Here is a 16,462-nt window from a genome sequence, read left to right as displayed (position 1 = left end):
CTCCAGTAAGGCCACCATTCCTGGAGCCTTCTACTAAACTCCTGCTGAGCTCAAGCCTTGTTTCTAGAGCAATTCAGGAGATTGCTAGTGAATATTTAATAACCAGCTCCAACCCCCCCCCTCCCCGTATGCACACGCATTTAAGTTTAAACTTACTAGCCATATGTCCCCGGATCAGTTGCTTCACTTTTCTGTGCCTTAGTTTCCTCATCTGTAAATTTAGAGATTTGAACTCAAAGGCCTAAACTCCAGCATCCTGAGAATAGCATGATGGCTACCACCTCTATTCTGGGGAATTCTGTACTCCGCATTCTGCATCATAAGAATACCTTAGCTTTGCTTTTGATTCACTATTTTCATATGCATACATATACACACACATATGCATACACACATATGTGTATGCATATGTATATGCATGTATGTATATGTGTGTGCATATACATACATATATGTGTATACATCTGTCACTTGTGCCTCTTCTGCTTCCCTTGACCAAGATTTCCAGCTCTTCATGGATAGGACCATTTCTTCCTCTGTAACTCTTGGGCACCTACCTACCTCTTATATTGTGCATGCACAAGCTGTGATTGGAATTGACCTGCTGGATTTAGTCTCTAACATTGGCTTCTTCACCTACTTTATTTCCTCAGGAAATGTTCTGGGCAGGTACTGTGGAAGCACCATTCCTAGGGTTATTTACACACCTAACAATTTTGCTTTCGTCAAGTTTGTCACGGATGGATCTATAAATGCCCTAGGATTCAGACTGGTCTTTGAAACCAGTATAGAAGGTAAGTTGCATTATAATTCTCATCTTAAGAAAGATAGGACTTCTGTTCAAATTTTTCAACAACCTAACCTTATAATCTTCCTAGAAAATTCAGGCAAAATGAGTGTTTTTCTTTGAATAATCCAATAATTGTCTCCCCCTTCTTTATTCTTCTTGTCTTTTAAGACCTATACTATAATCATTTTTGCAAATTTTCTACTTAGGTTACAATGGTTAAAAGTCTTTTTTTTCATCTGTGATAATAAAGGCCAGTGCTAATGGAGTTAACACAAAATGACCAGAAATATGCTCAAATGATCATTGACAATCATACAACATAGGAATATAAAATCACTTTAGACTGTCATTTCTTGTTATTCCTTTTTTCCAGAAGAGGTCATTTCAGGCTTAAGTGGGTTAATGTTTGTGCCTTGCAGAGTGTGGAGGGGATTTATATGGACACTTTGGGACACTGACTTCTCCCAGATACCCTGATGCAAATTTTCATAGTCGAGTATGTGAATGGAGGATCACTGTGCCAGAAGGAAGACGGGTTAATCTGACCTTTAGTGACCTGCGGCTAGAAGACCATCAGTCATGTGATAGTGAATATGTGACAGTAAGTGCTTGGAGTAGTCAGGGATATGTTTTATAACAGTAGCACTTGACTCATACAGAATGATCAGAAAGCTTGTTTCAGAAATATGATTTAGATTGTATACTTGGATATCTATCAAATTTTTAGAATTTTACAAGGATGGCGCTTACTGTAGGCTACAAAAAAATGTCTTCTACGTAAATTTTCACCAGCTATCACTAAACTTAGAAGAATCATTACTAGGATGGGTTTTAAGAACAAAAGAAGATTTTAAAAGATATACCCACAAAGAAAGGAAAATATAGTCACAGGGCAGCAGACAGATGAATAGGGGTCTCAATCACAACACAAGCTTCTTATGGAAAATTCCAAAGTAACTTACCCCAGACCATTGGTCCATCCATCTCAGTAGTCTATATCTAACAGTAGCACCAGGGGATTATTTCATGGGAGAGAAAACTTGCCCTCTGTAACAGCAATCTTAACGGCATTGAAAGTGCTCTAAACATTCCCAGCTTCTTCCCTTTATGTTTTATCATCTAATAAACCTTTTGGAGTTATTTTTAAAATGTTCTCCTTTTACCTCCTTCAGATGATGAGCTTCAGAAATTTGCTACACATTTTATAAAATACTATTTTCTTTTACTTGAACCAAACTTTACTTACTCCAACATTCATTCTGTCATGATTTTTTTATTTTATAAATTCCAATAATATCCTCTTTTAGACTCTCCTCATTCCCACCCACCCCCAAATTAAAAAGTCCTGATTAATTTTGATCTGTGCTACTATGGACACCCTTTCCTTACCATCATTCTGACTGTCCTTCACTGGGTTGTTATCCGGTTGTTTTGTCTCTGTTGAGTTGTGGGAACCAGGGTTGCAAAAACTATCCCAGGGGTTTGCACATACTTAGAATAATATACTCTGCTTTGCTTCTCATATCCTAAGGTTGTGCAACATTTTTGGCCCCAACAGCTGGCCTAGTTGTGAAGAGCGTTTCCAATGATTACTAGTATTCTTATTTGTCCACAGTCTAATTTACTTTAGACTCTATAACTGTGGGCTGAGCACTAACTGGTGTGATTTTACAAGGCTATTTGAGATTTGTCCCTTTTACCAATCAATCCATGAGTAGGAAATTCAACTCAATCTGAACATACACACACACACACACACACACACACACACACACACACAAATATTGTCCATTCAAAAATGATCAGAGATAAAAGAATTGCATTTATACTGAAACAACATGGCATCTCCCACAGTGCCTAAAACATAGAGAGGGATCAAAAACACAATTACTAAATGAATGAATAAATGAGAGTAACTGATTTTTTCCACACTACATTTCATTTCAAGGGTACTTGGAACACTTGGGTTAGACTCTCCCCCACCTCTGAGGTGTCAAAAATATAATGAAGCCCGCAACACTCCCTCTTATGGCAGGGACTACATTAAAATGTAATTGGAAAACATTGAATAAAATAAATAAAAATACAATAAAACACGGATAATATTACATTTTAAAGCTAAGTCAATATATGGCCCGCAAAGATCTTTATATTTCTGTTTGAATTTGACACGATTGCTCCAAATCATCTGGCATCAAAAGGGAAGACATGATTCACTCTAGATATCAAAGGTACTGATACAATAGTAATAGTAACAGAAATCTCTGAAAAGTGGATGTATTTAGTTGGAATGTAATCTTCATAGGATAATTTATAAGCTTTTTGAAGCTAGCTAGTCAACAATAATTATTAACCCTTACTATATGCTAGGCATTGTGCTAAGATCTAAGGTTACAAGGAAAGGCATGGTTTGACCTCAAGGTTTATATATTACAATGGAAGAGAATACATGTCAACAATTATACAAATAAAATATATATACACATATGTGTTTATGTATGTAAATATGTGTGTGTGTATACACACACACACACACAGAAGATGGAAGGTAGTCCCAGAGGAAAAGCATTAGTAGTGGTTGGGGGGGGGGTGGGAAAGCCCTTACAGAAGGTGGGATTTGAACTAAGTCTTGAAGGAAGATGGAGAGGACAAAAGGTGGAGATGATGAAGGCTAGCGTTCTGGGCATGAGCAATGGCCAGTGAAAAGCTGAGGAGTTAGGAGAGAGTGTTGTGTGCAAAGATTATTTACAAAGCCAGTGTTGGAGAATTATAGATCTAATGGAAGGGACTAAAGTGTAAAGATAGAAAGGGCCAGGTTGTTAAGGGCTTAAAAATGTTAAATATAGATGTTACATTTGATCCTAGCTGTAATAGGGAGTCACTGGATATTACTGAATTGGGGAGGGTGGAGTCACATGGTTAGACCTGAGTTTTAGGAAAATCACTTTCACAGTTCAGTAGAGACTGGATTGGAAGATGGAAACCTTTGAGAGGAGGGCAACTAACCAGAAAACTATTGTAGTACTTTAGATGTGAGATGATGAAGGCTCATACCAGAGTGCTGGCTGTGAGTGAATGACAGGGGATGGTTATAAATAACATTATTACAATAGAAACAAGACATAGCAATGGATAGGACATATAAAGTAAGTGTGAGAAGAGTCAAGATTGTCACTGAGATGTGACCAGGATTGTGATGGTACCTTCAATAATGATAGGGAAATTTGGAAGAAAGAAAAGTTTTGAGGAAAGATGAGTTTTGTTCAGGACCTGTTGAGCTTGGGAATCCTACAGGACATCCAGTTGGAGATGTCCAAAAGGATTGGAGGTCAGGAGAAAGGGTGGGGCTGAGTATGGAGATCTGAGAATAACCTGCACAGAGATAATGATTAAAACCATAAGTGCTGCTAAGATCATAAGCAAGATGGTAAATGAGAAAAAGAAGAGCACCTAGGAAAGACCTTTGGGAGATGCCTCTGGCAAATGAATGTCACTTGTAGGAAGAACCAACAAAGGAGAGAAAGACAGGTAGGAAAAGAATCATGAGACAGCAATGTCACCAAAACTAGATAGGAGAGAACGTCCAGGAGAAAGAGTGATTGAGTGTCAAGAAGAGGTCAGTGAGGTCAAGAAGGTTGGGGACTTAGAAAAGATTATTAAAATTAGCAATTAAGGAATAGTTGATGATTATGGAGAGAGCAGTTTTCGTTGAATGATTAAGTTTGAAGGTAGATTGCAGAGGATTTAGAAAAGAGTGAGAGAACAAATCAGTCAGTAAACATTTTTAAACAACTACCATGTGTCAAACAGATACGAAAAGAGGCAAAAAGGCAATCCCTGCCCTCAAAGAGCTTACAAACTAATGGGAAAGACAACATGCAAACAAATGTACACAAATCAAGCTGTCAACACGATAAATAGGAAATAATTAAAAGAAGGAAGAGACAAGAATTAAGAGGGGTTAGGGAAGACACTTCCAACATAAGGGGGCATTTTAGTTGGGACTTACAGGAAGCCAAGGAAGTCAGTAGTTGTGGCAAGAGGGAGAGCATTCCCAGCATAAGAGGCAGGTAGAGAAAATGCCCAGAGCTGAGAAGTGAAATGCCTTGTTCATTGAACAGGTAGGAGGCCAGTGTCACTGAATGGAAGAGTACCTGTTGGGGAATAAGGTGTATAAAGACTGGAAAGGTAGGAGGAGATTAGGTTATAAATGGCTCTGAATGCCAAACAAATATTTTGTATTTCCTCTTGGAAACTATAGAAAGCCCCTGGAATTTATTGATTAGGAAAGTGACATGATCAGACCTGGGCTTTGGGAAAATCACTTTAGTATCTGGATGGAGGATAGAGTGAAGTGGGGAGAGATTTCAGGCAATTTGACCCATCAGCAGGTTATTATAATAATTCAGGCATGAGGTGATGAGTTCTTGCACTAGAATGATGTCAGTGTCAGGAGACAAAAGTGGGTATATTTATGAGATGTTGCAAAGGTGAAATCAAATCAACAGACCCTGGAAACAAATTGGATGGAGGGGCCAGAGAGACATAGTGAGGAGTCTTGGGTGACTTCTAGGTTGTGAATCTGAGGACCTGGGAGGATGGTGTTGCCCTCTAAGGTAATACGGAAGGTAGGAGCAGAAAGGGTTTAGGGAAAAGATAACGAGTTCAATTTTAGATATGTTAAGATGTCTACTGGACATCCAGTTCAAGATGTCTAAAAGAAAGATGAGGATATGAGATCAGAGGTCAGCAGAGAGGTTGGAGCAGGAAAGGTCAATTTGAGAATCATTAGCATAAAGAGAGTAATTTAATCCATGGGAGCTGATGAGATCAACAAGGAAGGTAGTATAGAGGTAGAAGAGCAAAGGGCCCAGGACAGAACCCTGAGGGACACCTGTGTGTGGTTAGAGGGAATGACCTGGAGGAGGACCCAGCAAAGAGGACAAAGATGGAGTGGTCATTTAGGTAGAAGGAAATCCAGGAGAATGTGGTGATCTGAAAACAGAAGAAAGTATCAGGGAAGAGAGAGTGATCAGACGTGTGAAAGGCTGTAGAGAGGTCAAGCAGCAGAAGGATTGAGAAGAGGCTGTTGGATTTGGCAAGTAAGAGATCACTGGTAACTTGGGAGAGAGATGTTTTAGTAGAATGGTGAGGTCAGAAGCCAGATTGTAAGGGGTTAAGGAGAAAGGGAGAGGCGGTAAAGTGGAAGCATCTCTTGTAGAGACTTCTTTGAGGAGTTTAGGTACTAAGGACAAAAGAGATATGGGATGATAATTAGCAGGGAGGAGTATGAAGGGGGAAGGGTATGTTAATCAATGGGAAATGAGTCCAGACAGAAAATCAGTGGCTGGAGGGAAGACCTTTGAAAGTAGTAAAGGTTAGACTTCTCAAGGTTCTTTCCTAATATTGACTTGGGGCAGGTGGTGGTGTTATATCCTGTCAGGACTGTGCAGGTAGGAATTAAGTTATGACTTGGGGGAGTCTAGTCAAGACACAGGAAGTAGCAGTGGGGAGGATGTCTGGGTATAGCCTTTGGAGTATCGCAGTACCTTCTATACTTTGAGTGAAGATGCACGTAAACAGAATTTCATGAGTAAACCTTGTTTTGATCTGCTGTATTCAAACAATGTGCACTTCTGCTTAAAATAGCAACAAGGCAACATAATTTATACCCACTCTATCAGTGTCATTTGCATTTGTTTATTTTTAAGGAAAGGCAGAAGGTCCTGTAGCATCAGAGGAGGCCAGAGGCCTGGATCTTAGTACTGAGAGTAGGGACAATGTCTTGATTTTAATTTTGTTCCCTCTGTGCCTTGCACATTGCCTTGAAGGAAGAAGAGATTATTAAATGTTTGTCAAATTGAATTGAATTAAACCAAGTTGATTCTATGGTTGCCAAATACAAAGTAGCCATTTAGCAGCTTAGGAGTGCTAGACTGGCATTCTAGGATGAACCTGGTTTTACAAAAGCAATTCTGAGGCATCAAAGGAAGTAAACGTGTCCAGCACTTGGCTGCTGACAAGGAACTGACACAATGCCTGTTACACAGTAAGTGTTTAATAAAGGTGTGTTGATTGATTAATTGGCAAGTAAGATGTAGAGTATAGGTTGACTCCCTTCCAGAGTATCTCCTTAGATGTGAGTAGATCTGAGAGCATTTTCCTCCAGGGCATTGTTAGTGCCATAGAGTGTTCTAAGTCTGGACTCCTCCTCATTAGGTTTTTAATGGCATTAATAGCAACTCGCCTCAGCTAGAGAGACTGTGCAGTCGCGTGATGACAAGGAATTGGATCGAATCTTCCGGGAACACAATGAGGGTTCTGTTTGCCACGGATGGATCCAGGCCCTATGGGGGCTTCAGTGCCTTCTATACATCGAGTAATGATGCAGGTAATCAGAATTTCATGAGTTAACCTCATTTTGATCTGCTGTATTCAAACCATGTACACCTCTGCTTAAAATAGCTACAAGGCAACATAGTTTATACCTACTGTATCAATGTCATTTGCATTTATTGATTTTTAAGGCAAGCCTGAAATATAGGAAATCAATACAGTGTACCAGGCATGAGGTCAAATTAATTTTGCTGCTATGATTTTAGAATTAAATGAAATTTAAAAGTCAAAGAAAAAAGTTCTTGAGTGATTTTGCTTTCTATTTCCCCCAATTCCTGTTATGCTTTGGTAGTTCTGCAGTTCCAAGCAGGCACTCTCACAGTAAGAAAACGTTCTCTAGAAGAAAATGAACTTAGCGAAGAGAACAGAGTCCATTGTTTGTCGGCCTTTCTGACTCTAGATGCCCATTTCCAGGTGAAGTCAGTGCAGTTGTCAGGCTTCAAGAGCAGGCAGATGTGGCCACTGCTTACAATTCTATTTTCGTCTCACTCAGCATATTAGTATTGTTGGATTTTTTTTTTCATAAAAAAACATTCAAAATGATGAGATCAAAAGATGAGACCTGCTGGGGAGCTCCTCTTCTTGAAAATTCAAAGATTTGGGTCAAACAGAGAACTCCTGGCGAGCATCCCAGTGCCTCTGCTTCATTGTTGATTCCCACACTTTCAAGTGCACCTCTGGGATTTGGGTCCAATTTTGAAGATTTTGCCTCATTTCTAAAGGCTTTTCCACCCTGTGTGGTAGACAAAGAATGATGATGCAAAACCACTAATTAATATAAGGGAGTTTTCAGTGTGATTTTTCTTTTGCCAAATCCCTCTTGTGTTAACTCATCAAGGTCTGTTTCCACAGGTTGTTGATAGTCTATTCCTCTAAAAAATGCATTGGACATTTTTTTGGGAAAATATATCTATCTATTTTATGTATGTATGTATGTATGTATGTGTGTATATAAATGTATATATGTATGTGTATATCTATATGCCTATATGTGTGTGTATGTGGCTGTGTGTCTATATAGATATATAGACACAGATCTACACACACACACCCACGTTGTTATTTTTATTGTGACGTGAGTCTAACTCTTTATTCTTTTGCTTTTGGGTACCATAGTATGTGGTGGGCAACTTACAGATCCCCATGGAGGCAACTTTACTTCTCCTGGTTATGATGGTGTTAGGAACTATACCAAGAACCTAAACTGTGAGTGGACCATCAGCAATCCCAATGAGCACAACTCATCTATTTACATTTCCTTTGAGGATTTCCATCTAGAATATCATCAAGACTGCCACTTGGATGCTTTGGAGTTCCGTATAGGTGAGTATAGTCAGTCGGTGACAATTTTTCTCGGGTCTATCTACCTTTAATATCCTGCCAAAGGGTAGCAGCTCCTCAGAGAGCCAAGGGTGCATGAAGAATTACAGTTGGAAGATGGGGAAGTTGACTGTAACAAAACTGTCTTTATCTGCCCAGCTGAAGCAAATGCACTTTATGGGATACAGGGTCTGAGAAAGATTGCTATTAAGAGATAGGTCCTATATTTGCTCAATTTATTTTGAAAGATCTCAAACCCACCAAAGGTAACCCCATGTTTATTCTTAGATATGGAAAGGAGGCACAATAATCTTCAACTGACTCTGAAGAGTTTACATATTTAAGAAAATGTTAGAAGGTTGGAACCTAGTATGGTCACAATATGTTACAACTTTTTTTAAATGGGATTTAAAAAGAGGATCTAGAATTCTAATTAAGTCATGGCTCTCTTGGTAGGTTTGGAACTCTGGCATTTGGAAAGTGGGTTAATACACAAGGAGAATTGACTTCTGCCCTGAAGAGCCTGTTGGGTTGATTCCAACACTGGTCAACTTTTTTGTTTTCATGTTAAGAGAAGGGACTTCTTGGGACGTTAAAAAGCAAGAAAGTCCTTTACCAGCCCTATCTTGGGATGAGAGACAGTTGAATGTGTTTAGCTCTTTGAGACAGTATAATAGAATGGTCAAGGTGCTAGATTTAGAGGAGGACCTAGGTTTGAATACTTCCTCAGATGGATATTAGCTTTATACCCTGGACTATTTGCTTAACTTTATAAACCTCAGTTTTCATATTTATAAAATGGGGCTAATAATAGCACCTACCTCACAGGGTTATTGACAGGCTTCACTCTGAAAATACACATAAAGTATTGTGTAAACCACGAAAAGCTATTATTGCCATCATCATCATCACTGTTCTTTTTAATAGCAGGTCAAATGTGAAAAGTACGACTAGATCCCAATTAGTATGAATAATGAATCCTGTGAAGTGGTGGCATGTGTTTGAATTAACACTATTTGAAGTTATAATTATGTAAAGTATGATAATTGCTTCTAGTCCAATGGAAATTTGTGCTGCAAACTTGATTAATGTGAGCACTTCCAGGAATTCATTATTTGCACTAATTTGGACCTCTCTGTATTCTGATAGGTATTTTTTTTATTGTACTTTGCCCCACAAAGCTATCTTTGGAGTTTCCCATCCCTAAAATTAGATTGCATAATGAAGGCTTCCTGGGCTTGCCGTCACACCCACTTTTTTCTCAGCACTTAACTAGATTGTTAGGGGAATTGGATAATGTTAGGGGATTTTGTCAGTTAGATACCATTGTTTATAATTCTTCAATATCTTTCTTTAGAGATTGGATAGTTCTGAATATGAAGAAGAAACACTGGTCTTCACTCTCCTTAGCAATGTATCTATTAAGGTGGGCTTAGGGCTAGAGTTAGGATTAAGGTATAGGATGGCAAATTTACATTTGGGGTTTGTTAAAAAGGTAATTGAAGAGCTAGTTTAGGAAAAAAGAGGAAAAAAAAACCTAGCCTCCTGTCTATTGAGGGGTTGTCTGCTTTCTGTTTTCTATTTAACAAAGAGAAATAAAAATTCAAAATATATTATACTGCAACATAAAAGAGTTCAAATGAAATTTGAAGGCCAATCATGAGATATCTGAATTTAAAGACTTCTACTTGATTCCTACCAAAAGCCAATAATAACCAATAAAAAGGACTTAATAACATTAACAATGGTTAATGTTATAAAAGTAGCAGTGTGATCTAAGGCAGGGGTGTCAACATGTAACCTGCTGCAGCATGCAGCAACACTCCAAGCACTGCAGATTAAAATGTAACTGAGAAATATCTTTAAGAATCAATAAAAATACAATAGAATATATGTAATGTTAGTATGTAGTTTTCTAAGTCAATATGCAGCTTGCAGGGATCCTTACGTATGGTTTAGGTTTCTATTTGAGTTTGACACTGCTGGTCTAGTGGATAGAACAATGAACTTTGAATCAGAAGCCCTGAGTTCAGACCCCATTTTACAGATGAGGAAACTGAGGCTCAGAGAAGAAATAGTTGTACTACTTAACTCAGGGTTGTTGTGAGAAGTATATTTTATAAACCTTAAAGCACAGTCTAAATGTGTGTTGTTATTATAATGCTCATGTGTTTAGGCAACATGAGGACTGATGCTGCATGTCTTGGAGGGAACGAATCTTCATAAAGGACACAATCAAAGACTGAGCATTTTAGGCAGAAAATTGTCAGTTCTTGTTAGGGGTTCAGAGCTCAGGTATGAGCCTCAACCAGTGGTAGAAGAAACCAGAGTAGGAAAAAGAAGATCACGTAAGCAAGTAACAATCAGACGCTGATCAACCAAATGCAGCAGCCTCTATTCCTCCATGCCCAACAGACCATTAAACTATGATAGCGTGTTCACTTACAAGGTCAGAGAAATTGGTTTGATGGAATAAATGGAGAGGACATGAGTGTTTGTTCAAGGGGTGCCCTGTACATGCTGATTAGATTACATAGAAGGAACAGTATTTATAAAACTACTTAGTTCTAGAAGATGAAGTTTTAGTCTAAATAGAAAAGATTTTAATTCATGGAATCTAGTTGAGAGATCATTTAAAAAAAAATCAAAGTCTGTCCTTGGTCCTCCATTCTGTCACAGGGGCCAGGAAAGGCAGATCTCACTCAACAATGGGAGCCTGGAATGACTAGCACACTAATCAGAGTCCTCTGGAAGCAATGAAGGAGAAAGAGGTGAAAGAAGTAGAAGGAAGTCTGGCCAATAGGTGACAGGTGCTATGTCTTGGCAGATGGGTAGATATAGGACCAAGGAGAGGCTTTAGTAGCCCACTTCAGGGAGGATCCAGGCAGGCAGATGGTTGGCATCAGAGAGGATTGACAGTGAACAATTCATCCAGAGAGGCAGATAAAGAACCAAGGCAAAGACAAAAAGAACAAATGAATACAGTGATTAGAAATGGAGCACACGGCAGGGGCTTAGTGTCTCCTCTCCTCCCAAAATTAAAGACCAAGCCTAAGATCAGAACAGGATCAGCCCCAAGGATAACTTGATCATGAATTATAAACGTCAGCATCCTCATGTGTCCTGAGTACATTCCCCCCAGAGGCTAAGGTGACCAAGCCCAGGATAGTGATGGTTGGAAGCCCAGCTGAGCACATCACTGAATCTTTCTCAGCCTCAGTTTCTCCACCTGTAAAGTGGGAGTGCCCATTTTAGAGATCTTCTCTTCCAGGGTCTTGGTGGGTGTAAATGTTATGTTTATAAAGAATTTTGCAAACCTTCAAGTACTGCATAAATGCTAGCTATCATCATCATCATCATCTAAATAAGTTTTATAGATTTCATAAGAGTAGCAAAAATTGTCTCCTCCGCTATGTTTGTTGATTTTCTTTAGGAAATGCTGATGGGCCTCGAATAGCAAAAATTTGTGGACATTCATTACCCACAGTGCCCTTTGCTGTACCTTTTTCTCAGATCTGGGTACACTTTGTAACCAATGAACTTGTGGAAAACACTGGATTCCATGCTCGTTACTCCTTCACAGGTATGGCTTCTGCTTAAGGTCTGTACTTCTATGAAATGAAAATAAATTCAGGACTAGAAAACTGTCAAAAAACAAGTACTTTTTGAGTATGGAATATTTGTGTAGAACTGTTCGTATTTTTAGAACATGTGAAAAAATATGGGGCAAGATCACTGCCCTCAAAAAGTTTATAATGCAGTTGAGAAGGCAACATACATGAAATAATGAAAAAGCAATAAGTGATATTTGCTCAAGTGGTAAAGTGAAATGGTTCAGATGGATGTATAGTAGGATTTCAGAGAGAAGAGAGATCACTGGGGTTGAAGTAATCCAATTATCTTCATGGAGGGAGGGAAACTTGAGCTGAACCTTGAAGGATGGTTAAATGGGAAGAAGAGGCATGGCATTCAAGAAGGAGAGACTGAGTAAAAGCAAGGACCATTGACATAGGCAGGAGGGCCTGCTATCACAGGTTCTTTGATCTGCTTTTCTAAAAGGAAAGGCAACTTTCAAGGGGTCAACAATCACTTTAATCCAACACACACACATACACACACACACACACACACACACACACACACACACACACACACATCTTTCCCTTACTTCAGGGGAAAACATCAGCACCCTGAACTTCAGAGAAAATACAGAGACATCAAAATCAACAGACAGGGCTTCCAGCTGCCTGACTTAAGCAATACATACATCATAGATCAACAGACAGATTACTGTCTGATCATACATACGTAGTTACCAGAGAGAGAAGCACCAACATCTGGGTTTTCAAAGCCAGAGGACTCCTTAGTGGCTGCCCAGAGTCTCATCTGGCCAAACAAACACTTCCACAGTAAGCCACAAAATAAAACCTCACCTCAGAGTCTTTATACACTTTTTAGAGCCAGAGGGCATCACAACCCTTGAGAACCAGTGCCTCATTAACACAAGGTGTGGGCTTTCCTGTAAAGCTTCCCAGACTCATTAATGGGTGGGAAAGGTCTTCTTTAATCATGTTATTCAATCAGAGGCACTTGATTAGACTAAAACAAAAAATACATTATCAATATAGCCTGGTATGACCAAAAGTGGGAATTGGCAAGGCACAGAAAAGGACAGTAAAGAATGTAGTTTGTTTGGAGTAGGGAATTTGTGTTGGGTTGTGAGAGATATGCTAGGATGGGGTCAGACTACCTTGAAAGGTGAGTAAAATAGTCTAAATTTTATTCCCAAGATAATAGAGTCCCATTGTAGGTTCCTAAGTAAGAGAGGAACATGATATAACTGTTATTTTGGAAAAGATATACTGTCAGTAATGTGTAGGATTTACTGGAAGGAGAAGATAATTGGAGTGAGAGAGGCCAACTAAGATGTTGGTATAGGATCCAGGTCTGAAATTGATAGCCTGGACTTGAGTGGTGGCACTACGAATGAAGAAGGAAAAGGAAAGAAGCTGATAGAGCTTAGTGGACAGGGGAGAAATAAAAGATAACTGAGATTTCTAGCCTTGAATACTGGGATAATAAGGATGGTGTGGTGGACAGAAAAGAAGGGAAATTTGAGAAGGAACCCAGTAAGGATGTTTAGCTTGGCTTGGGATGGGGTCAGGAACGTTATTGTTTTGTTCCAGCATTTGAAAGGATATCAGGTGGAAGATTTGTTAAGTTTGCCCCAGAGAGCCAAGCTAGGAGCAAGGCCGCCTCCTAATAAATAAAGCAATCCAAATTTAAATGGATTCCCAAATGAAGGGGCCTTGGGTGCCCCCTAATTGGTGATCATTGAGCAAGGGATCAGTGATCACTTGTCAGCATTATTCTAGAAAGCATTCCTAATCAAGTGAAGGCTGGACTAGATGTTCTCAGATTTCTCTTGAGATACTTTTATGTGAAAATAAAAATAATTTAGATTTTTGATACATTGAGTTTGATATGATAGCAGAATGTTCAGTTATAAATTTATGCCTTGTAGGCCATAAGAATGATTGAAAAGAATTGAAAAACAAGTGGCCCAGGCCAGAGAGAAGAATTGGGGAGTTATCCTTGTACAGATGGTAATGGGAGCCCTAAGAGGAATTAAAGCCCTTGGGAGAAGAACTTTGGGGAATGCCCAAAGTTGGGTTATTTTTTATTTTGTTTTTGGTCAGATGAAGAACAAAAGAGTCAGAACTTAACAAGCCTTCTGCTTAAAACCAACCCCCAAGCTTGAGACTTTTTCCAGAGGTATTTGGAATGTAGTTTGTTTCAAAAGCATATGAAATACCCATCTTAATGTGATAGAATTCAAAGATGATGGTCAGCGTATGAAAAGGCGTATGTGGTAGCATCTGCAAGTGTGGCTGAGCATCCCCAAACAGCTAAAGCTTGGGATAACAGAGCTACGTTTTGGAGCTCATATTCTCCAGGCTGGTCATTTGAAGGAAGTGAGCATTTTGACCCATTGTCCTTTCTTACTGTTTATGCACATACCTAGCCCAGCACCAGTTGGTCTTTGCACAGAGTGTTTTTAGTTCCCAGTTGTGTTTCCTGCCTTTGTCCTTATAGACCTTCATTCTCTTTACTTTTGTCATCTACCCCGAATGCCACAGACATTTTCACCCTGCTCACAACCAGCTGCTCTTATTTCAATGTGCTTTGTAAACTTAGTACATAACTGCTTCTGTGCTTGTGGCTTTGAGCTACTCTGGTTTTTCAAACCTCGTTCAGAGGGCTGTGAACTTTGATTTCAGACTGTGGGGGCATACAGACCGGTGAAGGTGGAGTGATCACTAGCCCAAATTATCCAGCCCCATATGGAAACCTGAACCATTGTTCTTGGCTGTTAGAAGCTCCAGAAGGTCACACCATCACTGTGAGTTCTAATTAAGTGTATGTTAGAACTGGTGGGAAGAGGAGAGTCCTGGGAGCTGGAGGTGGAGTATAGAATGTTAATACCTGCACTGAGAGCAATAGCAAAAGTGTATTTTAAGGTCAAATCATGAAGCAATAGAAACCAAAAAATCCATTAGCATTAGTATAGTACTTAATTTGCCAGAAAAGGTGCTGAATTTGGAGGCAGAAGACCTCAGTTCAGATCCCAGGACTGCTACTTTCTAGTTGTGACCTTGGCCAAGTCATTTAATTTCTTTGGACTTTGAGTTATATTAGAAGACCTCTAAGTTACCTTCTTAAGGGAACCCCTTGTTGGAGGAGAGCACTTAAGAAGTTATGCTCTACCAAGTCATTATTTTAGTCAGCAAACACTTCTTTAGTCCTGTGATTCTGTACCCCAAGTTGGATCTTGTTTAAGGGATCTTGGGTAAAACCTGGAGTGCTTAAGATCGTAGACTTAGAATTGGAAGAAATGGGAGAGGTTACAACGTGAGCCCATCCTCTCATTTTACAGATGAAGACAGTGGATCCCAAAGAAATCTCACTGACTTGCCCCAAATCAGGCAGGAAGTGGCAGGGTCAGGATTTGAACTCAAGTTTGTTGAGTCCATATCCAGAAGTTTCCACCATTCTGTCTCAGTACCTTGGAGGTGGGTCTCCCAGCAGTGACATAATTTATACATTGCATTCCACTTGTTCAGTGGTTTCCCTTGTCCCTCCATTCTACCTCCAAGTCCTCCAGAGAGATGGGGATGGAACAAGATTTTCTTTTGCCAGATCTGATTCTACGTGTTGACATTCTCACTCCTGAAGAGCATACTGCAAAGCAGTCTTTTTAGCAAGAGGAAAACAGGGGGTGTGGGGGGGCGGTGTACAGGGGGCGGTGTTCAGGGTTGAGAAAGAGAGAAAAGGTCAGGGGGAAAGGAAAGAGCAAGAGCATAAAAAAGGAAAGGGAAGAGGTAGGGAAACGCATTTCTCATTTAGAATGTCTCATTCTGGCTTGTTATTTCTTTAGCTTTCTTTTACGTTCTTTGATATTGAAAGCCATGCCATATGTAAGTGGGACTCTGTCACTGTCATAAATGGAGGCTCTCCAGGATCTCCTGTAGTAGGACATTATTGTGGGACAACAATCCCCAGGACTATACAGTCTGGTTCGAATCAGCTGATGGTCATCTTTAACTCAGACAGTTCTGTGCAGCAACGAGGTTTTTATGCCACGTGGACCACACAAACTCTGGGTAAGAGGAATGTTATTCTCTCCTGTCATCACTCTGTCATAGCTATTGATATCTTCCTCTTCCAAAATCCTTAGCATGGTCCAATGGTTCAGCATTAGTAACTGATATGATTTTAATCAGTGGAAATGACCTTCAAAAAGCTGAATCTTACCCTTTCCCAAGGACCAGGGGCCTTTTCATCTGTCTTACAACTGAAACTTCTGCTTGTTTTGTCTCCTTTCATTCTTAAGAGCAATGACTTTTTTTTTCTATTTCTATACTTAGTAAGGGCTTAAAAATGCTTAGATATACC

At 39.5% G+C, this 16,462-nt stretch overlaps 1 protein-coding gene across 1 annotated transcript in view; it reads left to right on the top strand.

The window, feature by feature from the left end:
- The window catches only part of CUBN (cubilin), a 290,873-nt gene that overhangs the window by 200,777 nt on the left and 73,634 nt on the right, over window positions 1-16,462 (top strand). The window contains exons 47-53 of the mRNA XM_072651627.1: window positions 654-794; window positions 1,210-1,391; window positions 7,010-7,181; window positions 8,303-8,509; window positions 11,940-12,089; window positions 14,788-14,909; window positions 15,945-16,170. Coding sequence (XP_072507728.1) covers window positions 654-794; window positions 1,210-1,391; window positions 7,010-7,181; window positions 8,303-8,509; window positions 11,940-12,089; window positions 14,788-14,909; window positions 15,945-16,170 — 1,200 coding nt within the window. The remainder of the gene's footprint in view (window positions 1-653; window positions 795-1,209; window positions 1,392-7,009; window positions 7,182-8,302; window positions 8,510-11,939; window positions 12,090-14,787; window positions 14,910-15,944; window positions 16,171-16,462) is intronic.

Source organism: Notamacropus eugenii, chromosome 3 (genome assembly GCF_028372415.1).
Source record: "Notamacropus eugenii isolate mMacEug1 chromosome 3, mMacEug1.pri_v2, whole genome shotgun sequence".
Classification (NCBI taxonomy): Eukaryota; Metazoa; Chordata; class Mammalia; order Diprotodontia; family Macropodidae; genus Notamacropus; species Notamacropus eugenii.
Note: the sequence above shows the minus strand (reverse complement) of the source record. Positions and strands in the feature narration are given on the sequence as shown.